The sequence below is a fragment of the Zeus faber genome (genome assembly GCF_960531495.2).
Source record: "Zeus faber genome assembly, chromosome: 18".
In the NCBI taxonomy this organism is placed as follows: domain Eukaryota; kingdom Metazoa; phylum Chordata; class Actinopteri; order Zeiformes; family Zeidae; genus Zeus; species Zeus faber.
The window spans coordinates 19,344,202-19,365,863 of NC_137210.1; the positions used below are offsets into that span (position 1 = coordinate 19,344,202).

General features: G+C 43.6%; 1 protein-coding gene across 4 annotated transcripts in view; it reads left to right on the top strand.

Annotated features, from left to right (window-relative positions):
* The window catches only part of dip2a (disco-interacting protein 2 homolog A), a 96,604-nt gene that overhangs the window by 66,549 nt on the left and 8,393 nt on the right, over nt 1–21,662 (top strand). For all 4 annotated transcript variants that reach the window (XM_080019786.1, XM_080019787.1, XM_080019788.1 and 1 more), the window contains 23 exons: nt 2,575–2,694; nt 4,333–4,530; nt 4,773–4,864; nt 5,285–5,395; nt 7,912–8,035; nt 8,168–8,277; nt 8,750–8,852; nt 10,247–10,311; nt 11,238–11,331; nt 12,717–12,836; nt 12,952–13,066; nt 13,355–13,494; nt 14,465–14,601; nt 14,904–14,984; nt 15,077–15,204; nt 15,391–15,505; nt 16,250–16,451; nt 16,915–17,024; nt 17,587–17,667; nt 19,445–19,568; nt 20,257–20,378; nt 20,517–20,628; nt 21,165–21,274. In XM_080019786.1, coding sequence (XP_079875912.1) covers nt 2,575–2,694; nt 4,333–4,530; nt 4,773–4,864; nt 5,285–5,395; nt 7,912–8,035; nt 8,168–8,277; nt 8,750–8,852; nt 10,247–10,311; nt 11,238–11,331; nt 12,717–12,836; nt 12,952–13,066; nt 13,355–13,494; nt 14,465–14,601; nt 14,904–14,984; nt 15,077–15,204; nt 15,391–15,505; nt 16,250–16,451; nt 16,915–17,024; nt 17,587–17,667; nt 19,445–19,568; nt 20,257–20,378; nt 20,517–20,628; nt 21,165–21,274 — 2,714 coding nt within the window. The remainder of the gene's footprint in view (nt 1–2,574; nt 2,695–4,332; nt 4,531–4,772; nt 4,865–5,284; nt 5,396–7,911; nt 8,036–8,167; nt 8,278–8,749; nt 8,853–10,246; nt 10,312–11,237; nt 11,332–12,716; nt 12,837–12,951; nt 13,067–13,354; nt 13,495–14,464; nt 14,602–14,903; nt 14,985–15,076; nt 15,205–15,390; nt 15,506–16,249; nt 16,452–16,914; nt 17,025–17,586; nt 17,668–19,444; nt 19,569–20,256; nt 20,379–20,516; nt 20,629–21,164; nt 21,275–21,662) is intronic.

Below are 21,662 nucleotides of genomic sequence, written 5' to 3' on the forward strand. Positions count from 1 at the left end.
GTGTGTGTGTGTGTGTGTGTGTGTGTGTGTGTGTGTGTGTGTGTGTGTGTGTGTGTGTGTGTGTGTGTGTGTGTGTTAAAGGCCGGGTATCGTTTATATAATAATTAATACTAGAACCAATGATCCTTCAAGGTCTTGGATGAATTGATGACCCAATACAGAAATGTAGTATAATTTGTGTACCCAATGAAATTTAAAAAAAATTATCAATGACCACGGGCAGAACTCATTATTTTAATTTTGATACCCAGCCCTATCTGTGTGTTTGTGCAGCGTATGTGTGTGCACGCGTTGTAAACAAAGCAAGGCTGTGGCTTTTCATAGTCGTCTAACAATTACAGTCTGTCTGGTTTTATTTATTAATTGGGGGGGGGGGTTATTTGGTTATTTATTTATTTTGCATTTCACCATCTTCAACTGTATGTCCAGTTGAAATCCTCCCTGAATCAATCCTGTTTAAAATTGCGTTCTCTCGAAGGAACCTCTTTGCGTCAGCTTTATTTAGCCTTGCGACTCATTACCAGAATGACACACCAGACTTGTCACAGTGAACTTCACGGCACTGCGTTGCGTCAGCCTGAAACCCCACGGTCATGCAACAGGAACCTGCCAGAGTTTTACTGGAGATGGAAATAGGCCCAAACGTGAATCACACACCGCTAAAAAAGGGAAACTTCATCGATGGAACAGTGAGGGCTGAGTTATTTATAAATCTTTATAAATTTATAAATGTATAAATCTTATCTATTTTATTTATTATAATATTGTGAAATTTACACATCATTACTATGATGATGTTTGGTTGTATAGTCAGAACCCCGTGTTAACAAATGCAGCTACACGTACAAAAACTGTCGGTCGTATATTATCATTGTTTTCCATTTATACTACAAAATGATGTGTCACCCTGACAGTACGACGCTGGAAGAGCACAAATGAGAAAAGCCATGCGTGGCTTCGCCCAGCCACCCAAAGGCACCTTGATTGAGGAACATAAATCTTTTGCTTTAAGAATAACAATCAGTGGTTAAAGATAAATAATCGGGTGTTGAATTTCTCTACTTGAAGCTGAGACAGTAAATAGATAGAAGTAAAACTGGAAACAAAATAAATAAAATCAATTACAGTATATTCTCTTGTATTGCAAAACTGACAATCCGACAATCTGACAATTGACTTTACTACGACACAGCAGAACATTCAGTTTATACGTTTTTCCTAGTATAATTTTTTTTTTCCCCCCAGTAAATTCAGTGTTGGACGGTGCTCGGCCGCTTTGTTAAAAAAAAAAAGAAAAAGAGAAATCATGAATATGTATGATCGTCATTATGTAGCTGATAGATATTCTGGATATTTCCGGCGACCTGGCTGGCTGGGTTAGTAGTATCAGTGGATTGACGGGGTCGGGTCTGGGGTCCACAGATGTGTCCTCCATGTCTGGGGGCTTTCTAATTGGCCCGTCAGGTGCCGTGCTGACCCCCGGGCCTCCAGACACCCTCTCACGGCACTCCGGTACTTGGATGAACAGCAGTCCATCTGAGCCAGGCTCTACAATAGGCCGGGGCGGAGCGGGTCGGGCGAGCGGCGTGCAGCTGTGGCCTGCGTCTCCTGTGGCCGTCTGGAATGTCTGAGATCGGCTCCCCCGCCGCACCTTCTCACTATGAGCTCATAGAGTAGAAATCATTGTCCAGGTTCCTCGTCCTATGTGTGACCGAGGAAAATGTGACTGAATGATTATTCTTTTCTCTCTCTCTCTCTCTCTCTCTCTCTCTCTCTCTCTCTTTCTCTCCCCCCACGTCTGTCACTCTCTCACGGACTTGCGAGCCAGACGCGTCATGTCATATGTTTTGTCGGCCTGTATTCTCGTTCTGTCTTGGTCCTCGGTTATGTCTTGGCTCGCGCGTTTAACCCCACCGTCACGCCTTTTGGGTATTTTAGGCCTCGGCTGTTTGGTGCACGGTCAAATGAAACCTGAAACAATTAACATGTGTTTTTTATTCACCGACTAACACGTGTTTTTGTTCTGAGGGTTTAATTTGGGTGCCCCCAACAAGTCTAATGTTTGCAGTTTGAAATAGAGGCTGGATGTGAAATGGCTCATGAATCACTTATGGGCCTGTCTGGAAAGCGATGACCATGTTGTTGCTAGGCAGCGGAGCCCTCTCCTCATTGTGGAAGGGTCCAGCTCTTGAGGTCGCGCCAGGTGATTCCGGAGCTCGCCCAGCGACAGGCGGCGTCCTCCGACCTCTGGGCGACCGGCGAGTCAGCCTGTCAACGCTGTGATTGACAGCTGGTTATGTTCTGTATCTCATTAAAACACTGCACTGACCTTTTCCCTCCTCTCCTCCTTTATCTATCTCGCATCTCATCCACCCATTTCTCCCGTCCTCTCATTATCCCTCAATCTATCTCTCACCCCCCCCCCCACCAATTCCCAATTGCTTCCCATGCTTTAAATCCTTTTCTTTCTTTTTGTCATTCCTGCCCGCACCTCCATCTTTCTCTCTTTCTCTACCCCCCCCCCAACCATTTCCACCACCACCACCGCCGCCATTCTCTTCGTCGTATTGGCAGGTGTCCCGGTCAACAGCCGCGTGTCCTCCAAAATCCAGCAGCTCCTCAACACCCTGAAGAGGCCGAAGCGGCGTCCGCTGCGGGAGTTCTTTGTGGACGACTTCGAGGAGCTTTTGGACGGTAAGGCGCGACGCCGCTCCCTCGCCCAATCAGATCAATTAAATCGTGAGTACATTTAAGAGTCTTATCAGCATGCTGATCAAAAGCTGTGTGTGGTGCAAACAACCCCACCCCCCCCAACCTCAACGTTCTCCAAGGCTTTCATAATGATTCAGTATTGATCATACACGGACGTTTCGGAGTGCCTGGGAATTTTACGTTCGGAGGAAACTCATCTTGTTTTCGTTCCCGGCCGAGCAGCGATGACATATAACCCCCGCCACGCCTAATGAGCACACAGGCGGCGACACCTTTTGGATTGGCGGACGTTATTTTTTCTGTCCGTCTCTGTGGAGCTGCGTCCGCGAGGTGTGCAAACGCGGAGCGTCGGCGGGGGAAACAGCGGGGCAGCGGTTTTGCATGCGTGCCATTCACCCTAGAACACACACACACACACACACACACACACACACACACACACACACACACACACACACACACACACACACACACACACACATACAGCCACCACCAAGCTAACACATTCTCGCCCTGTCAAACCATTTCCTTCATTCCGACCAGCCCACTGGAGGGTATTTGGGTGGTAGGCTGCCAGGCTGAGTAAACAGCGTGGAAATGAAAAAGCAGCAGGAATAGCGGAGCATCAGCAGGTACCGTAATTGTAGAGCTTTCCCCACACGCAGGCGCTGGAACCAGGACAGCCACGGTGGTCTACTCGCGGACGGCAGAAATAGCCTGAACCACTGACAAGAGAACAAGCAGACCTCTTATATTCTCTCCGGCTCAGATGCACATGGCCAGCGCACCCAAACATCCTCGGATTCCAGGAGTCCTAGTTTTGTGGATAAAGATGAGGATGTCGGGCGGGGGTTGGATTAAGCGAGGGGGAGAGAGAGAGAGAGAGAGAGAGAGACGGAGGGAGAGCGCTAAGCAGAATACTGAAGGGAAAGTTGAAGGGAGGGCGGGAGGTGCAGGAGCAAAACAAAGAGAAACTTCTGCCTGTCAATAAGCAGCGGCTCCCCAGAGACGGACCATGCTGAGCTGCCCGGGAACGGGAGAAACGGAGGGGGTGGGGAAGAGTGTTTGCTGTCACCGGGCAGAAGAAGAGCAGAAGAAGTCAGGCATGAAGTCTGGCATCTCCAACTAACACAAATATCGGCAGCTCACCGCACACCTCTTTCTCCACCTTGTTTTTCAGCAGATGATTTTCTAGTCAGCTGGGCATCTCCTAGTGCGTCCTACTGCTGGAGGCCCTGTGAGGATATATCGAAAATTCCCCAGTATATCACTTTCTGTTGGCAGAGATCCTTGATCTTCATCATATTAATTGCTGCTGCAATTCAATGCCTAATAGTATCTGCAAATACAAGATGTGCCAACGGCAATGTTTATTGTTTGTGGTTCTGCATTCTCCCAAAACAGCACAAATGACCTTGTTGTATTGGTCAGTGTAAAACCATGGATAATATAAATCAAAGCAACAGAAAAAGAATACAGGAAAAAAAGGAATAAAAAAATAATACAGCAGCAAAAATAAAAAATAATGAACTTTGACCTGATTTCTGACGTGTTTATTATTTCTGACGAGTTCAATCCCATTCAAGGCATAAACTCTGTGGCCTTTCTCTGTGTCTGCAGTCCAGCAGCCAGACCCCAACCAGCCAAAGCCAGAAGGCCAGCAGATGAGCCCCCTGGAGGGAGAACCTTTGGGGGTGGTCACCAATTGGCCGCCCTCCCTGCTAGCGGCCTTACAGCGCTGGGGCACCACGCAGCCTAAGAGCCCCTGTCTGACTGCCCTGGACAATGCTGGCAAGCCTGTTTACACACTCACTTATGGTACGTACAATACAGCGTAAGCCAGTGTTGATATTACAATGCAAAAGTATATAATTTTTTTTTCTTGTATTTGGATCGACATGGGTCAAGGTTTGATCAATTCCCCTTAAAGCTGAAATTATTAATATTAGAGAAAGGCTGTTTGTTTTAAATCTGTTGTTGTATTTATCAATTAATTTCACATTTGGGCAGTATCAGCCATTTTCAAAGCGCTAACTGCGCTGTTCTCCACCATTCTTAAGGTAAACTGTGGACCCGCAGCCAGAAGCTGGCCTTCACCCTCTTGAACAAGCTGAGCACCAGGAACGAGCCTCTGCTTCTCCCCGGGGACAGAGTAAGTCACAAAATCACATTGTTATGGTAAACGGACCCTGGGAGATACAGGCATCATTAGATTAGTTACGTTTCATCGTGCATTTTATATTACAGGCATTTAGTTGATGTCACTCTCGAAATGAACGCTTGCTTATAAGCAGCACAACACTAAAACAAGCTCAAATTCTTTGGTAAATGTGCTGCAAACAAACCCCAAATAGTGAGTGCAGGTGCCAGGCCTGCAGAGCTTGGCTTCTAATCATGTAACCCCCAAAGTAGAGCTGTACAAAGCAATGCACTTGGACATTTGAAGACATTGTGTTGTCTGCATATAACTATATTAATGCACATAGTAATACACACGTATGTATAAATACATACATTTCTTCCTCCCAAAATATGAATATTGATGGTAATTTTGCTGATAATATTCCTACAGGTTGCACTCGTGTTCCCCAACAACGACCCGGTGATGTTCATGGTGGCGTTCTATGGCTGCCTCCTGGCAGAGCTGGTGCCGGTGCCCATCGAGGTGCCGCTCACCCGAAAGGTAAAAGCAAAGAGAAAGTTCTCCCCGTTCCTGGAAAAATAGATGTTCAACACAATCCAACACAATCCAACACAAGTAGACCCAAGTAGTTCTGTTGAACTTCCCTAAAGAGCAGCAGTGACCCCTGCTGGGACGACTTGTCAATGAGGAAATGACAGATAAACATACAGCCAGAAGTAAGAGATAGAGAGAGGAAGGACACTGATCAGCCACAACATTAAAACCACCACTAATAACTACCAATATTGTGTAGCTCCTTCTCCCGCTGCCAAAACAGCTCTTACCCGGTGCATGGACACCTCAAGACCTCTGAAGGTGTCCTGACATGGATGCCAGGACCCGAGGTTTCCCTTCAGAACATTGACCAGAGCATCACGCTGCCTCCGCCGGCTTTCCTTCTTCCCATTGTGCATCCCGGTGCCATCTCGTCCTCTTAAACGATGCACATGCACCCGGCCATTCACATGATGTAGAAGAAAACATGATTCATCAGACCAGGCCACCTTCTTCCATTGCTCCATGGTCCAGTTCTGATACTCACATGCCCATTGTAGACGCTTTCGGCAGTGGACAGGGGTCAGCATGGACACTCTGACCGGTCTGCAGCTACACAGCCCCATACACAGCAAGCTGTGATGCACTGTGTGTTCTGACACCCATTTATCACAGCAGCATTAACTTATTCACCAATTTGTGCTACAGTAGCTCTTCTGTGGGATCGGACCAGAGGGACTAGACTTCACTCCCCATGTGCATCAATGAGCCCATGGGCACCCATGACCCGGTCGCTGGTTCACTGGTTGTCCTTCCTTGGACCACTTTTGGTAGGTACTAACCACTGCACACTGGAATACCCAGTCGTCTAGCATCACAATTTGGTCCTTGTCAAAATCACTCAGATCCTTACGCTTTTCCATTTTTCCTGCTTCCAACACATCAACTTCAAGAACTGACTTTTCACTTGCTGCCTAATACATCCCACCCCTTGACAGGTGCCATTGGAACGTGATGATCAATGTTATTCACTTCACATGACAGTGGTTTTAATGTTGTGGCTGATCGCTGTAGTTACTCATTCCAGGACTTCAGTATGTTTTCACCTGGAAGGGTACTTCTATTGAGTAGAACTAAAATTCAGTACTTATACTTTTACTTCAGTTATTTTCTAACAAATGATTGTACTTTGCTGTTAGAAGTTACGAGGTAAGTATTTTAACCTCAACCCGTTTCTGCCGCCAATCACGGGAACATTTTAAGATATAATTTCCAAAGCCAATCAGAGCAAAGCATTTCTATGGCTCTGAATTTAAGCTGATTTTAAGCAATTGGTTCACTGTGCAGTTGCCAATATTGTTTGCACAAAATAAAAATGTATTCTTCCATTAAATCTTTGTTAGTAAGTAAAAGTGAGTCGATTTTTAGTGAGCTAATTTATCTACCTCAATTCTAGTAAAGATGAAGTAAAATAAGTAAATTACCTCTGCGGGAACAGTGCCTCCATCCCAGGTTTGAGAGCAGGGCGAAAATGTGACTTAATTCAACATTTCCTGAAATATCAGTGTATTTTCTATAAAAGCTAATCTGACGTCTTCCTCTGTTGGCTGTTTCTCTTGAGGATTTTGGGGACAGCCGGCGTTGATAACATAAACAATATCTCTTACCTTCAATTTGTAGTGTTTGGACGGCTCACGTTCACTGGTCCAGAGAAACAAAAACCCAAAACTGACTCATCCACCTCAACGATGTGGGATGAATATTTAGTCTCTTCTTTCGAAGGGCAGATATTGCGCCGTATTTAATGAGATTTGAGGGTGGTGAAATGATGTCAAACGTCACTCAGCTCCCAGGCCAACTGGTTGGGGATGTCACAAACTTGAACACACAAGCACACACACACACACACACACACATGCACACACACAAATTTTCCTGTCCAATATCTCTCACTTTCACAAACTGTGCGGTGTAGCTGTGGGAATGTAGCCCTCGGGTAATTTGCATTAGTTTGATCGTGTGTGTGTGTGTGTGTGTGTGCGTGTGCGTGTGCGTGTGCGTGTGCGTGCGTGCGTGCGTGCGTGCGTTCCTTAGAACCTTGATTTCATCTTGCTATGATGGCTCTTTGAGGCTCAGCAGCAGTAGTGTTTCTCTAATCCTGATTGGGTGTCACTCTGCTGTCTTACTCACTGCTGCTTTGAACACTTAGGTTTATTCTTACTTTCTCCTTTTACTCTGATCTATTCTTTCTTCCTATTTCTTATATTTATCCATGTGTTTTTTATCTGAATGGTTTCTTTTGTCGAATGGGTCGATTGTACAATCTCGGGCAATAACGTTATCTGCTTTCTTTTTTATCTTTTTTTGCATCGATTGTTTAATAAACGAGTCAGAAATTAGGTCAAAGGTCGTTAATTTTGCGGGACTATTGTTTGCAGCATTCCTGAGCCAGATTTTACCTTTTGAGCGTTATTGTTCCTCAGTTCCTCTCTGTGCTCCGCTCTCCGCGCTTGCTCCCCCAGGACGCGGGCAGTCAGCAGATCGGTTTCCTCTTGGGCAGCTGTGGTGTGACGCTGGCGCTTACCACCGACGCCTGCCAAAAAGGCCTGCCCAAAGCACAAACAGGCGAGGTTGCCACCTTTAAAGGTACATTCCTTCTTTTGTTCCATCTTTCTTAGCTGTTTATCCGTCTTTCTGCCATTTATGTATCCATGATTTCCGTGTAGGATTCCACATTTAAGGTGGAACTGAACTGATTCTAGGTGTTTTCCTTCGCAGGTTGGCCGCGGTTGCTCTGGTTCGTGACGGATGGAAAGCACGTCGTGAAGCCTCCTAAAGACTGGCACCCTCCGATGCGGGAAGCAAGCAATGAAATTGCTTACATCGAGGTTGGTACGATAACAAAAAGGAAGAAAGAGGAAAATTTTATTCGTCACTCTTTGTAATTGCCGTCGGCGTGAGAATTTTGGGACCTGAAAATGGGGTCCTGGGCCATAAAGGGTTGAGAACTCACTGGTGTATAATTTCATATACATGGCATTTGCTGTGGGAAGACTGAATCAAGATTCAAACCTTTACTGTCCACTCAGCGGATATAACAGACATTCCTTTATAGTTCTTCAATAAAGAAAAAAGATTCAAATAAAAAAGACCACACCTGATACTGTGCAACTTATAGTTCATCACTCACATCTCTAAATCCGAAGCCACCGATCCTATGTGTCTTCATTTTGTGAACTTCGTCGACAATTTTCCTGCAATTTTCCCCCATGTTTGAATATTTAGGCACGACTTGTTTTGTTCTTTTTATTTGCCATCCCGTCTTTTTGTTTTAATAAAAACTCTTCAACTCCTTTCCAGTACAAGACCAGCAAGGAGGGCAGCACCATGGGGATCACGGTGTCTCACGCCGCCATGCTGGCTCACTGCCACGCCCTTACACAGGCCTGCGGCTACACTGAAGGTGACTGGGTTTTTCCTCTCATGCCAGCGTGCGACTCGGCTTTGTTCCCCTTCTTCCAATTCACTGATAATTCAATAACAGTAGGAATCCAAAGGGTTGGCAGTTTATTCTTCCTCATATTTGCTGTTTGAACTATAGGCCTTGTTTATCAGCGGTGGAAGAAGTACTCCGACTTTTTATTAAAGTAGGATGTTCACATATCCTGAGCTAAATTATCAAAGTGAAAATACCACTTTGACATTTCTACTTAAGTTAAAGTATATACTGTAAGTACTTTCTCTTAAATGCACTTAAATTATTAAAAGTACCGTAATTGTCTTCGCAGAACATGATGTGCTAATGTAACTTTTTTTCTGTCCGTGAGTGCCTGTTACAATTTACAAAATAATAGTATAGGTGGTGTCATAGTAATATATAAATATAAATTGTGATTCAAAAAAGAAAATACATCTCATATAACCTAACTGGGTTAGAAATTTAGCAGAGGGAAAGAACAGGTATTTTACACTAGAGATACTTTGGAGATGCATTTGAAATGTTGTGGAATAAAAGTTGAAAGTCTTCAAAACTGTATATACTATATAAGGTATAAAATACTCAAGTCCTTGTACTTCATTACTTTCCACCACTGGTCAGACAACAGTATTCTGACAAATCGAGACCTCACGAGAGCAGTCTCCAGCGCCATTGAGGTCAGGCCTGAAGTGTCGGCAGTGTAGTTTGTAGACAGAGCCTCAGAGATTGCGACAAAAAATATCGTAGAGATACGTTGGGTCAGTGTATTGGCTCCCGCGTGTTAATTACTGACCGTAAATACAGAAGAAATCCATTCAAACTGAACCTCCAGACCATCCGCGGTGTTGAAAAAAAGAGAAAATGTTGAAAATGTCAAAAAGAGCGCTTCGTGGTGATTTTGTGGAGGCTTCGCTTCCGCATGCGCTCTGCGTTTAGACCGGCCTCTTTTAGCAGAGCGGCCTCTTATTGCTCTCACCCATCCTGTTGAAGTAGAGCTGGAGTTTTAATTTAGCAAGTGTCACTATTTAGCACTGGGAGCTGGAGTTATGCAAATGAATGGGGGTTGAGGGAAATCAGGAAGAGGGAGAGCGAGAGAAATAAAAAACAAGGCGAAGGGAGATGCATCCTCTCCTCCGGTGTCCCACTTCTTACCCTAAATTACTTCGGACTGCAGCGACACCCTCTGGAAAGGGCCTCCTCTGGTGGCTCACTGATTCACACCGCTGTCATGGTCAGGGCAGTCAACGGGAACATTAATGAATCGAAGGCGTATTTAGAACTTTGCATGTTTCCGAATGCGGGTTCCTTGATACAGGATACCCTCTTTTTTTCGAGGGGGCTTGTTTGATCTCGACGCAACCTGTCACTTTGATTTGCAGCTGAGACCATAACCAATGTCCTGGACTTCAAGAGAGAGGCGGGATTATGGCACGGAGTCCTCACCGTGAGTAGTCCTGTTTTCTCCGCCAATGCTTTTAGTGAAGTTACGTCATTGAAAGCACCAGGGATTTGCATTTGTCAGTTGGGTGATGTGGAAGGTTGGATTTATTCCTCCTGATGCTTCTAGTCTGTGTGTGTGTGTGTGTGTGTGTGTGTGTGTGTGTGTGTGTGTGTGTGTGTGTGTGTGTGTGTGTGTGTGTGTGTGTGTGTAGGTGTAGGTGTGTGTACGTGTGTGTACGTGTGTGTACGTGTGTGTACGTGTGTGTATGTGTGTGCGTGTGTGCGCGTGTGCGTGTGTGTGTGCGTGCGTGCGTGTGTCAAAACATTCGCGCTAATGAAGTCCCAATGGGCAAAAAAAAAACCTGTCTTGTCGCATAAATAAAAACATTAAGTCCGTTAAATGGGTTTCAGGGTTTTCTTTTTCCTGATTGACTTCACTGGATCAACACATCACTATATAACACACACACACATCACTATAATGCACACACACACACATCACTATATCACACACACACATCACTATATCACACACACGAATCACTATATCACACACACACATCACTATATCACACACATACATCACTATAACACTCCAGTAAGGAACAAAACAGCCTTCAAAGGTTACAGTCATCCAGCACAGTTTCTGACTCAAAATACTGACATACGCGTGCGTGCGAGTGCACGGACGAATGGAGACTCTGAATCCCTTAAATCTACCGGCGAGCGCTGATTAAAATCCTGCTCTTTCCATCCCTGTTGCACTTCAAACGTGCAGTCTCTTTTCCCTCGTGAATGTGGACTTAAATAACCAACTGGTTCCATATGAGAAAGAGAGCCTCGCCGTCCTCTGTAGAAACCTAAAATGGTGGCTATTTGTTGGTGGTTGTTTATATTTTTTATTTTTTTATTTCGTTATTTATTTTGCAGAGCGTCATGAACCGAATGCACGTGATCAGCATCCCATACTCGCTGATGAAAGTCAACCCCCTCTCCTGGATACAGAAAGTGCACACGTTTAAAGGTGAGGGACAGTCTGCCTCTGTCATAAAAGATGAGATATTTTCTGGGATTTTTGGGCATTGGAATGTTATGACATAGATACATGTTTTTCGTTGAGGCTGCATGACATTAAAGCAATGCAGCTGTAAAGTAATGATCTGTTCCAATCAACGCCTCTACTTTCTACATAACTGTGTGTGATTGTGATGGTATAATTATGGTTGATCCTCTCATATTTCGTCAGTGTAAATATCTCATGAAAGCACCATCCGTCATAGTGGTGAAAATATCGTGAAATTATCAACGTCCATATTGTGATTATTTGATTTAGCCTACATGACCCGGCCCTACTCACCTGGCCACGACCGTCTTCCCCGAGTGCAAGGACAAAATAGTGATGGATTTTTTTTTTTGCCATTCATAAAAGCTATTGCGACTACTGTTTCAGGGTCATGTGTGTCTATGAGCGGCTCACTGTGTGTGTGTTTCAATGCAAAACAACACAGCATACAGAGATGATTTCATTAAATGATTGTGTAGAAGCTGCACATGTCGTGTTGATCACCGTTTGATAAACTTCCTAAGACATTCATCCGCTTCATCGCTCCGTCGTCAATACAAAAAAATGGTGTGATTACGTGCGTGAAATGGAGAAATTAGTCTTAATTTAAACAAAAAGTTTAATTCCCTTCATAGATCTGATGTAGACGTGGGTTTCAGAAGCAGGAAGACGTGTTTATGTGGATCTGCTGCTCAGTGGCTGGCAGATACGATTTAATGCATTTTCTCAATCTATTTAGGAAATTGTAAAATCAACACTTTTTTTTGGAAGTTTTGCAATCATTTTCCACCTCAATTAAATTGAATTAAATAGTCCACTACCCTAGGTGCCGTCCTTCACACATTTATTCATTCCAGTTATTAAAATTTTCTTCATATTTTGAAACACTGTTCATATAAAAAAAGCACTTAATTTTTTTAACTTGAGATATAATTATTATTTTTTTATTATTAATTGAATAATAAATCATATTTATTAATGAAAATAATGAAAACATTTGAATAAAAAGTTAAATACAATACTGCGAGTAAATTAATAGTTTATTGGGTTCTCGCAGAAAAATAAAGTGGAATTTAAATATTGTATTTATGAATTTGTCCCGTCAAGTACTTTTGTAACGCACGTCAGATGTTGATACTGAAAAGTTGGTTGAAATTCCTCAACATGTCTTTCTCTGTCAAGAAAAAGATGCACGTATCGGCATGTTCAGGAGACGTTGTGGTTGTAGTTAATAATTGTTTTCCTCGTCTTTATGAGAGGAACCTGTTGGTAATTCTAACCGTGCTGGGGACCAGATGAACCCGTTCTGACCGTGTATGTCTCTGTTCTCTGTCTCTGCCGTGCAGCTCGGGTGGCGGTGGTGAAGTCCCGGGACATGCACTGGTCCCTGCTGGCCCAGAGAGACCAGAGAGACCTGAGCCTGAGCTCGCTACGCATGCTGATCGTGGCCGACGGCGCCAACCCCTGTGAGCCTCCTCGAGCCCTTCCCCCAAGATTTCTGACTAAAAAAAATAGCAGAACTGAACCAAACATTCGCATTGATTTGCTTTGCTTTCGGCTCTTTGTGTGTTCTGACATCAGGGTCGATATCTTCCTGCGACGCCTTCCTCAACGTGTTCCAGGCACGTGGGCTGCGGCCTGAGGTGATCTGTCCATGTGCCGGCTCCTCGGAAGCCATGTCTGTTGCCATCCGCAGGTAGGACGACGTCACTGCACCTTGTTGCAATAGGACTCGTCTCCCCTGCTGCATTCAAGGCCGTGATACTTTCCATGTTGGCTATGCGGACGCTCATGTACATCTGCGTATCAGTGACTGTGTAAACCCGCTTATAACTAAATGAAAAAACAAAGACGTCATCATTGGAATATTCCCAACAGTTAAAAAGTTTGCAGGAAGGCACATTGCCGACGCCAGCAGAGGGAAGGGTCTTCGATATTTTAGTGCGTTTTTGCAAAGTGACACATGGGCCCCGTCTCTCCACAGGCCCCCAGAAATGGGAGTTCCTCCCCCAGGGAAGGCGGTGCTGTCCATGGGCGGGCTGAGCCACAGCGTGATCCGCGTGGACACGGAGGAGAAGCTGTCTGTGCTGACAGTGCAAGACGTGGGCCAGGTCATGCCTGGAGGTATGGGACAGTGCTACATGCTGGTGTTTAATGTTGATTAAATAGCAATAATGTCTTTATTTTATGTTTTTACTATAATTATAATTAACTATGATATTTACTATAATATATAATTTTTTAACATAACATTTTGGTATATTTGTAAGTAAGTTGTAAATCATTAGTAATGACATTGATTTCAATGTTCATACACTATAATGTTTTTAATATATGTATTAATGATAGGATTTACTTTATTTTTGTTCATTTTTAACCATCAGTAGCTGTCAATTATGTTATTTCTAATGATCAACCACTCAATAAAAAATATTTTTGATAAGATAACCAGTTCATTATTGTTCTCTAATTGATCATGAAGCAATAGTTTGTTTTCACAGATATTATTTGATGTTGTTCCCCATTACTTGCACCACAAGTGTGTTTATTTAGTGTGGACTAACTTTGTTGTCGTTCATATTCAAAATGGTGCCTTTTTTGGGACTGAGCATGCTCAGTTACAATAGTTGAAACTTGTGAAATAATAGACACAAGAGTGAAAGTATTGAAGGCAGGGTTGTACATGCAAAGCCCATGAAAAAAATTTAATTGAAAACCTGTGATAGTCCCCCTGGTTTTGTAATTCAAATCCTGTCATAATAAAAAAATTCCAGTATTTTTTTTTGACAGATTATGCCAGGGAAATGTAAATGTAATCCAGCATGGTTGGAAATAGACACTTGTAATAGAATACGACAGTGAGGTTAATAATAGATATATAGTTTAACTAATATAAATAATAGACAATGAGATGACAGTTATACTATATATTTTAATGAATAAAGATGACATTGAAGATGTATTATATTTGTTTTGCGTGAAGAACTTGAAAATGAAAAATAATGCTTAAAAAAGTACTTGAAAGTCGTTGAATTCCAAGTTGTAATGTCAGAACGAACCCAGTAAACGACAGTGCTTGCTTGCGTGTCCGCAGCGCTGGTGTGCGTGGTGCGGGTGGAAGGAACTCCATATCTCTGCCAGACGGACGAGGTTGGAGAGATCTGCGTGAGCTCCGGGTGCACCGGCATCGCCTACTACGGCCTCCCTGGCATGACCAAGAACATCTTTGAGGTGAGCCCTCATCGCCTCCTAAAATGGCAGCAGTGGGACCGCTTACGCATATGCTTATGACCCCTGTGACTTGAGTATTTGTTCAAATTCAATTGAAATTAATTTATTAATATGAATAATACGAATACCAAATCAACATCCCATGGGGTGTGGCCTGTTTCATTTAAGTTCCAAGTCAACGTCCTTTGAATCATCGCCTGGCCAATTCTATTCAAATTTCAACTCATGGATTGCAGCCGGTTTCAATTCATAAATTCAGACGTATGCATTGTTGTTCTATAATATTTGCCATCTTGTTTCAGACCATCCCAGTCACATCATCTGGGCTTCCAATCAGTGACCGACCCTTCACCCGCACATCGCTGCTGGGCTTCGTGGGACCAGTCAGTGCACCTATTTCACATCATATAATTGGAATTGTGAAAATAAGAATTGATGCTTTGTTGCGTCACGCTCAATGTCAATGCTCTTCCAGGACAACCTGGTGTTCGTGGTGGGAAAGATGGACGGGCTGATGGTGGTCAGCGGGCGGAGGCACAACGCAGACGACGTGGTGGCCACGGCGCTGGCGGTGGAGCCCATGAAGTTTGTTTACAGAGGGAGGTGAGGAGCGGGGAAGTCATTTGATGTTCTCAAACAGTCATCCAGATGAAACAGAAAGACAGTTGTGTTGTTATGAATTTGTGCAGTACGGTATTCTATATGTGTAACCCTGTGTGTGTGTGGGTGTGTGTGTGTGTGTGTGGGTGTGTGCGTGCGTGCGTGCGTGCTTGTGCGTGTGTGCACCAGGATAGCGGTGTTCTCCGTGTCGGTGCTCCACGATGAGAGGATAGTGGTGGTGGCGGAGCAGAGACCCGACGCCTCGGAGGAGGACAGCTTCCAGTGGATGAGCCGCGTTCTGCAGGTGCTGCTCCGTTTACCGTCAGACCACATCCGCTGATCCATTTCAGCATCGCGCGACTGCGGATTAAGTTGTCGTTCAAAGTTGCGTCATTTAAAAAGGGCTATTCAACTGTATTCTGTTACAGCTCGGCGGTTCGCTCACTCAGGGTTCCAACAAATATTTAAAAAATATATCAATGAAAATAATAAAATTTTCAAAAGCATGTGGCTACTTGTAAAACAATGGAAAAGAAAATGCACACACACCAAAAGTGTTTAAATCTTAAAACTGTATTTTTGGATATTATTCTCTCATATTGTTTGATGCTGCTCTGTATAGCCATATGTTTATGTTGGTTTTTTTTATTACTGTCGGCCATCAGGTATTTCTCACATTCTTCCAATTATGAACAAGAAACATGTTGTACTTCAGCCAGCTTATTATTATTGTTATTATTATTATTATTATTATTATTATTATTAATAATATTAATTATATAATGTGTTTTCCCACTTGATTGTGTGTTTTCCACCTTTGGCCCAGTTTTATAGGCATGTTACACTCACTTTAAAATTTTACATTTCTTATTTTTATTTTAAAAAGGGCCAAATTAGTGATTGGTCACAGTGGTGACAATCCAAACAAAAAAAAACCCCAATTGGAAAAATGAATGAAATAGTCTGGAACATATCTCCATCTATCCAATAGCACCACTCATTCTCGGGGTTGTGTGTGTGTGTGTGTGTGTGTGTGCGTGACCTCCAGGCCATTGACAGCATCCACCAGGTGGGCGTGTACTGTTTGGCGCTGGTGCCGGCCAACACGCTGCCCAAGGCCCCGCTGGGCGGCATCCACATCTCCGAGACCAAGCAGCGCTTCCTGGAGGGGGCGCTGCACCCCTGCAACGTGCTCATGTGCCCCCACACCTGCGTCACCAACCTCCCCAAGCCGCGACAGAAACAGCCAGGTGGGAGCGGGCGCAGCTCAAAGGTCCAACTTTGCGTTGTGCAAAAGTGAAAATGTGGAGGATGCAGGATCTCATGATGGTTTTATTTTGTTTTGGTCAAAGTAAAAAGCACTTCATTTTTATTTGAGATTTGGGTTATTTCTTTATTTTATTTGAGATTTGTACTTATTTAACACAATGTGAGAGTAGAGTGTTGAATTTCATTTTTATTAATTTCTTTTTATAAAAAAAACAAAATTTGATACATTTGATACTGAAAGTAAAACAATATTTATGTTGTTTACAGAAAATAAATGTAATAAATGTGTCTTGAAAAAAATTATAATATTTAACGTTTAAGTATGTAATTTCTGGGGGGACAGGGAATTTGTTCTGTGATGGTATACTGAAAATTTGGCTGGAATCCTAATCGCCAGCCCCGCTAATGTAACTAATGATGTTGATTTTTGGTTGCGTGGGGCAGAGGTTGGTCCTGCTTCTATGATAGTGGGCAACCTGGTAGCGGGGAAGCGGATCGCCCAAGCCTGCGGCAGAGACGTGACCCAGCTCGAGGACAATGACCAGGCACGTAAGGTAGATAGCCATCCTCATTCCATCATTCATCACCTCCACACAGACACGCAGGTAAGACCGGTAGGGATTCAGATCGTACCTTTGCACACTCACTCCCACCCTTTACTGTCCTTATAGTGCCCTGACTCTCAGCTGTTTTAATATAAGAACCCTCAATTTGATTCCCATCAGGTTTTGTACCCCCATCCGGTGGGACTTTGTCCCCGTGACCCCAATCTGAGAAGATTTTTATTGTTGGATATGATTTTGTCCAAATCTCCATACCTCTCTACACTAGTGAAATAGCATTGAAACTAGCATCAAAACAGTCATTATTGCACATTCTCTAATGGCGTCAACATCTTGTAAATGGAATAAACGGTGATGTTTAACTATGACTCATTTTGCTGCACACCCCCTGGAACCTATTCGAGAACCCCCAGGGGTCCTCGGACCTTGAGAACCACCAGATATAGTGTAGATCACAGTAATCTTCATTCATTGGTCATGTCACATGTTCATTGGGTTCCACGGCATCGGTTTGATGTTGCTGAGCATCTGACCTTTCCTCTCCGCGGTTCAGTTCCTGTACATGCAGGACGTGCTGCAGTGGAGAGCGCAGGCCACGCCCGACCACCCCCTGTTCCTCGTGCTCAACGCCAAGGTATCTTTTCTCTGTCTTTAAAAGGTCACTGGGCATCATTTACCAACCGTATTTATACTTTTATACTTTCCTTCCGTCGTACTGTTAACTCACTGTGGATTCAGGGACACATTGTGCCGTTTGTTCACAAATCAGTGGTGGAAGAAATACTCAGCCTTTGCGGTCGCTAAACCTGCGCAGATAAGACGGAAAGAAACCGTGTGATTCTCAAAGCAACCGCAAAGGGTGAAATGCACCCCTTACTGCACTGCTGAGCAAATAGCGTCTCGGTGCTATTTGCACGTATTTAAATGAGGTGTTATTCTTACATTTGGCCCAACGTGGCCCCTTTATATGCAAATGAGCCTCATTGCAAAATCCACAAACAGCAGCGCTGACAGCCACACGCAGTTAGAGTGAAAATGATAATCCTCTTCAGAGAGTTGGTGGTTACAGAAGCACATTTATAAGGGGTTTATGTTTGAGAAGCTTGCGAGGCATTGTGTAATTTTTTTTTTTTTTTTTTTTTTTATCTATCTTTTTTTTTTCAAATCATCTTCTTTTACAGTCTGAAGGTGTACTTTGGAAACCCCAACAGCACTGACAGACTGGGATATTTACTTTGTGAATTTGACTTTTTACGTCAGTAAAAGTTCAAATACACTTAACACAAAAATACTATAGTAAACGTAAAACTACCACATTGACATGTCTACCTATGTTAAGGTATAGTAGTTGCTCTTAAATGTAATTTAATTATTAGAAGTAAAAGTCATATGCAGTGACCGGATGTAACAGACTATAATCAGACATAAATGTGTCCCAAATGTAGTAGAGTAAAAAGTTTAAATTTAAATTTGTTTTTAAATGTGGTCGCCAAAACTCAAGTAATTGAATATATCCAAGTAACTGCGTATTACGTGAAATTTTTATTGAAATGTATTTAAAGTAGAACAATACTTTGTTACTTCCACCACCATCACAAATATGGGCGTTAATAAAATGCCAAGAAGGAATCTTGTGTACACATACTCGATATAAATGTGCCATAATGTCAAGGACATTTGTTCAGAAATAAATATTTCAAGCTGAAATAAAAGTCCCAAAAGACCCAAAATAGGAAATTAGAGAGGAAAACGAAGTTGCCTCTAATATTTAATATCAAACTAATATTTAACACAGACATTTCTTCTGCTTGCATTTCACAAATCAAACCCAGGGAACTTTTGCTCCATTGTGTGTTTTTCCCCCATGGCCTAAATCAGCCAAACTTAAGAATGCCGTGACCCAATTTTTGAATATATAATTTATATATAATATGTTTTTATTTTATAATCAGAAAAATTCTACGCTCCAGTTGAATTTTTTCCCCGCCAATGACGAGATATACGATATGATCAGGATCAAAAATAGGTCAGATAAATAACACAAAATTGTAATCCCATGGCGTTGTTTTATTAGTCCTGATTACTTTTTTAAATTTAAACATTTCATCATGAATATTTTATGGTAATTTCAAACTTAACTACAAAATTGGAAATATATATCTTTTTATTTATTTATTCTAAATGACCTCTTGCGGCCCACCTGCTGTACCTTCAAGGCCCACTAGAGGGCCGTGGTCCACACTTTGGGAAACACTGGCCTAAATGAACCTAAAGATAGTTTTTTCTCCTAGATCATATTATTATCTGTATTAAACTGATTAAACTGTATATATTTCACTGATCATCACGGAAGAAACAACAGAAACCAGGACTGTTCTATGTATGAGTGTAACCTGTGGGTTGTTGTGCAGGGCACGGTAGCGAGCAGCGCCTCCTGCCTGCAGCTGCACAAGCGGGTGGAGCGTGTGGCGGTGGCGCTGATGGAGAAAGGCCGGCTCAACACCGGGGACCACGTAGCGCTGGTCTACCCCCCAGGTAGGAGACCCCCACGCTGCCCCTCCCGGTGCCAGAGGAGTTTTATTGGTGGTGGTTTTTAAAAATGCTTGGCTTTGTAGTGGCCTTTCTCAAAAACGTTTTTGTTTTTTTTGTTGTTGGTTTTTTTTCTGTTCGATTGCGGGAAATTGGCAAACATGACGAGTCAAAGAAAGAAAATGGTTTTTTTTTGTAGCCACTGCGAGTGAAGCAGGAGCCGTACGTAATCACTTCCTATGATGATAATACACCTTCAAATATTTTTGTACTAATGTTTTCATTTTTGGAACCAGAAAAGAAAATATTTCTTTTGCTTGGGCTCCGGTAATAAGCCTATAAAATAAACATTAAATTGAACATCAGCACCGAATTAAATCAGTGCTGTCTGCGATGCCTCGGTGTCCTTGAGCTTGGAGCTGCATTGTTGAATTTGCATCAATCATTTACCTGAAACTCATTTTCCCTAGTAATACTATGTATCAAACACATATTTTACCTCAGTTTTAATGGCCAATCTGTTTGGGCTTTTTTTAAATTCTCAGTCTTTCGTATCTACATAATGTTTTTCTTTTCCGATACCAACTCCGGCGCACGGCCATGGACGAAAGCTCACGTCAGTGCCGTCGTCGCTGGGCGGCGGTCCGGAAACAGACGGGGATCAGGATGTAAAATGTGAATCCTCTGTGCGCAGGAATCGATCTGATCGCCACCTTCTACGGCTGCCTGTACGCCGGCTGCGTGCCCGTCACCGTCCGACCGCCCCACCCGCAGAACCTGGCCACCACGCTGCCCACCGTCAAGATGATTGTCGAGGTAACGCGCAGTCGAAAAAACACGCCGTCTATGAGCCAATCTGAGGCGGTGTGCGCACTAACACTGTGTGTGTGTGTGTGTGTGTGTGTGTGTGTGGGTGTGGGTGTGTGGGTGTGTGTGTGTGGGTGGGGCCGGCAGGTCAGCAAGTCGGTGTGCATCCTGACGACACAAGCAATAATGAAACTGCTGAAATCCAAAGAGGCTGCTGCTGCCGTGGACATCAAGAGCTGGCCCCTGGTCCTGGACACGGGTAAAAACCGTGCACACACACACGCTCAGATACACGCGTGCTTTTGGGGTCCACGGGGTTCTCACCAGGTCCTTGAGGTGTGTGAAGGAATTGAATTACCTCCTCAGATATGCAAGTACACGAGTACCTTAAAAGTAGCCCCTTTTGTGCTGAAGTGCTTGAAAAGTCCTTAGGAAAAAAATGCGCCGTCATTGAAAACCTGGGATATTCGACCTGCTTTCGTTATTCAAATTGTAATGTATCAAACTTTTTCCGGAGGTGCCTTTACGACATAGATGATGTAAATAGATGTACTGATATAAATTATAGACAATGAGATTAAGATGAAATTACGTTTGAATTAATAAAGATCAGATTGAAAATTGATTGTATTTGTTTTGCCTGAAGTCCTTGAAAGTGGAAGAAAAAAAAAATAGCGTTTATAAAAGTACTTGAAAGTCCTAGAATTCCATGTTGTAATGCCAGAACGAAACCCGGGTACAGCATTGACTGCATTAGCGACGTTGCACCTAACACACCTGCTCTCCTTTGACCAGATGACCTCCCCAGGAAGAAGACCCCTCAGATGTACAAGCCTCCCACCCCGGAGATGCTGGCCTACCTGGACTTCAGCGTGTCCACGACGGGCATCCTGGCGGGCGTCAAGGTACGGCCCTCAGACCGCCCTCGTTTTTTCAAGGGGGGGGGCCGGGAGTTGGAAAGGAACCCCCCCGCCGACCTGAGCGAGGGGAACAAGCGAGAACCATTTTATTAAGCTCAAAGGGAACATCCCCTCGCGCTCCCACAGGAACATCACAGAATGCTCGGATCAGAGAGCAACTTTTACACCGTTTTCGGTCAATGTTACCCTGACATTTTCCTCACGCGCACAGCAGTCCCATCATTGGTCCCTCGTAGGCGTGCATGTTGACTTCGATACGATCGATCACACTTAAACTGACTAAGCCTCAAACACAACTATTCCAATACGTGCCGTTTGCGTTGGGAACTTTGACCGAACAAACGGAGCCGTCAGTGCTGCGCAACTCCCCATC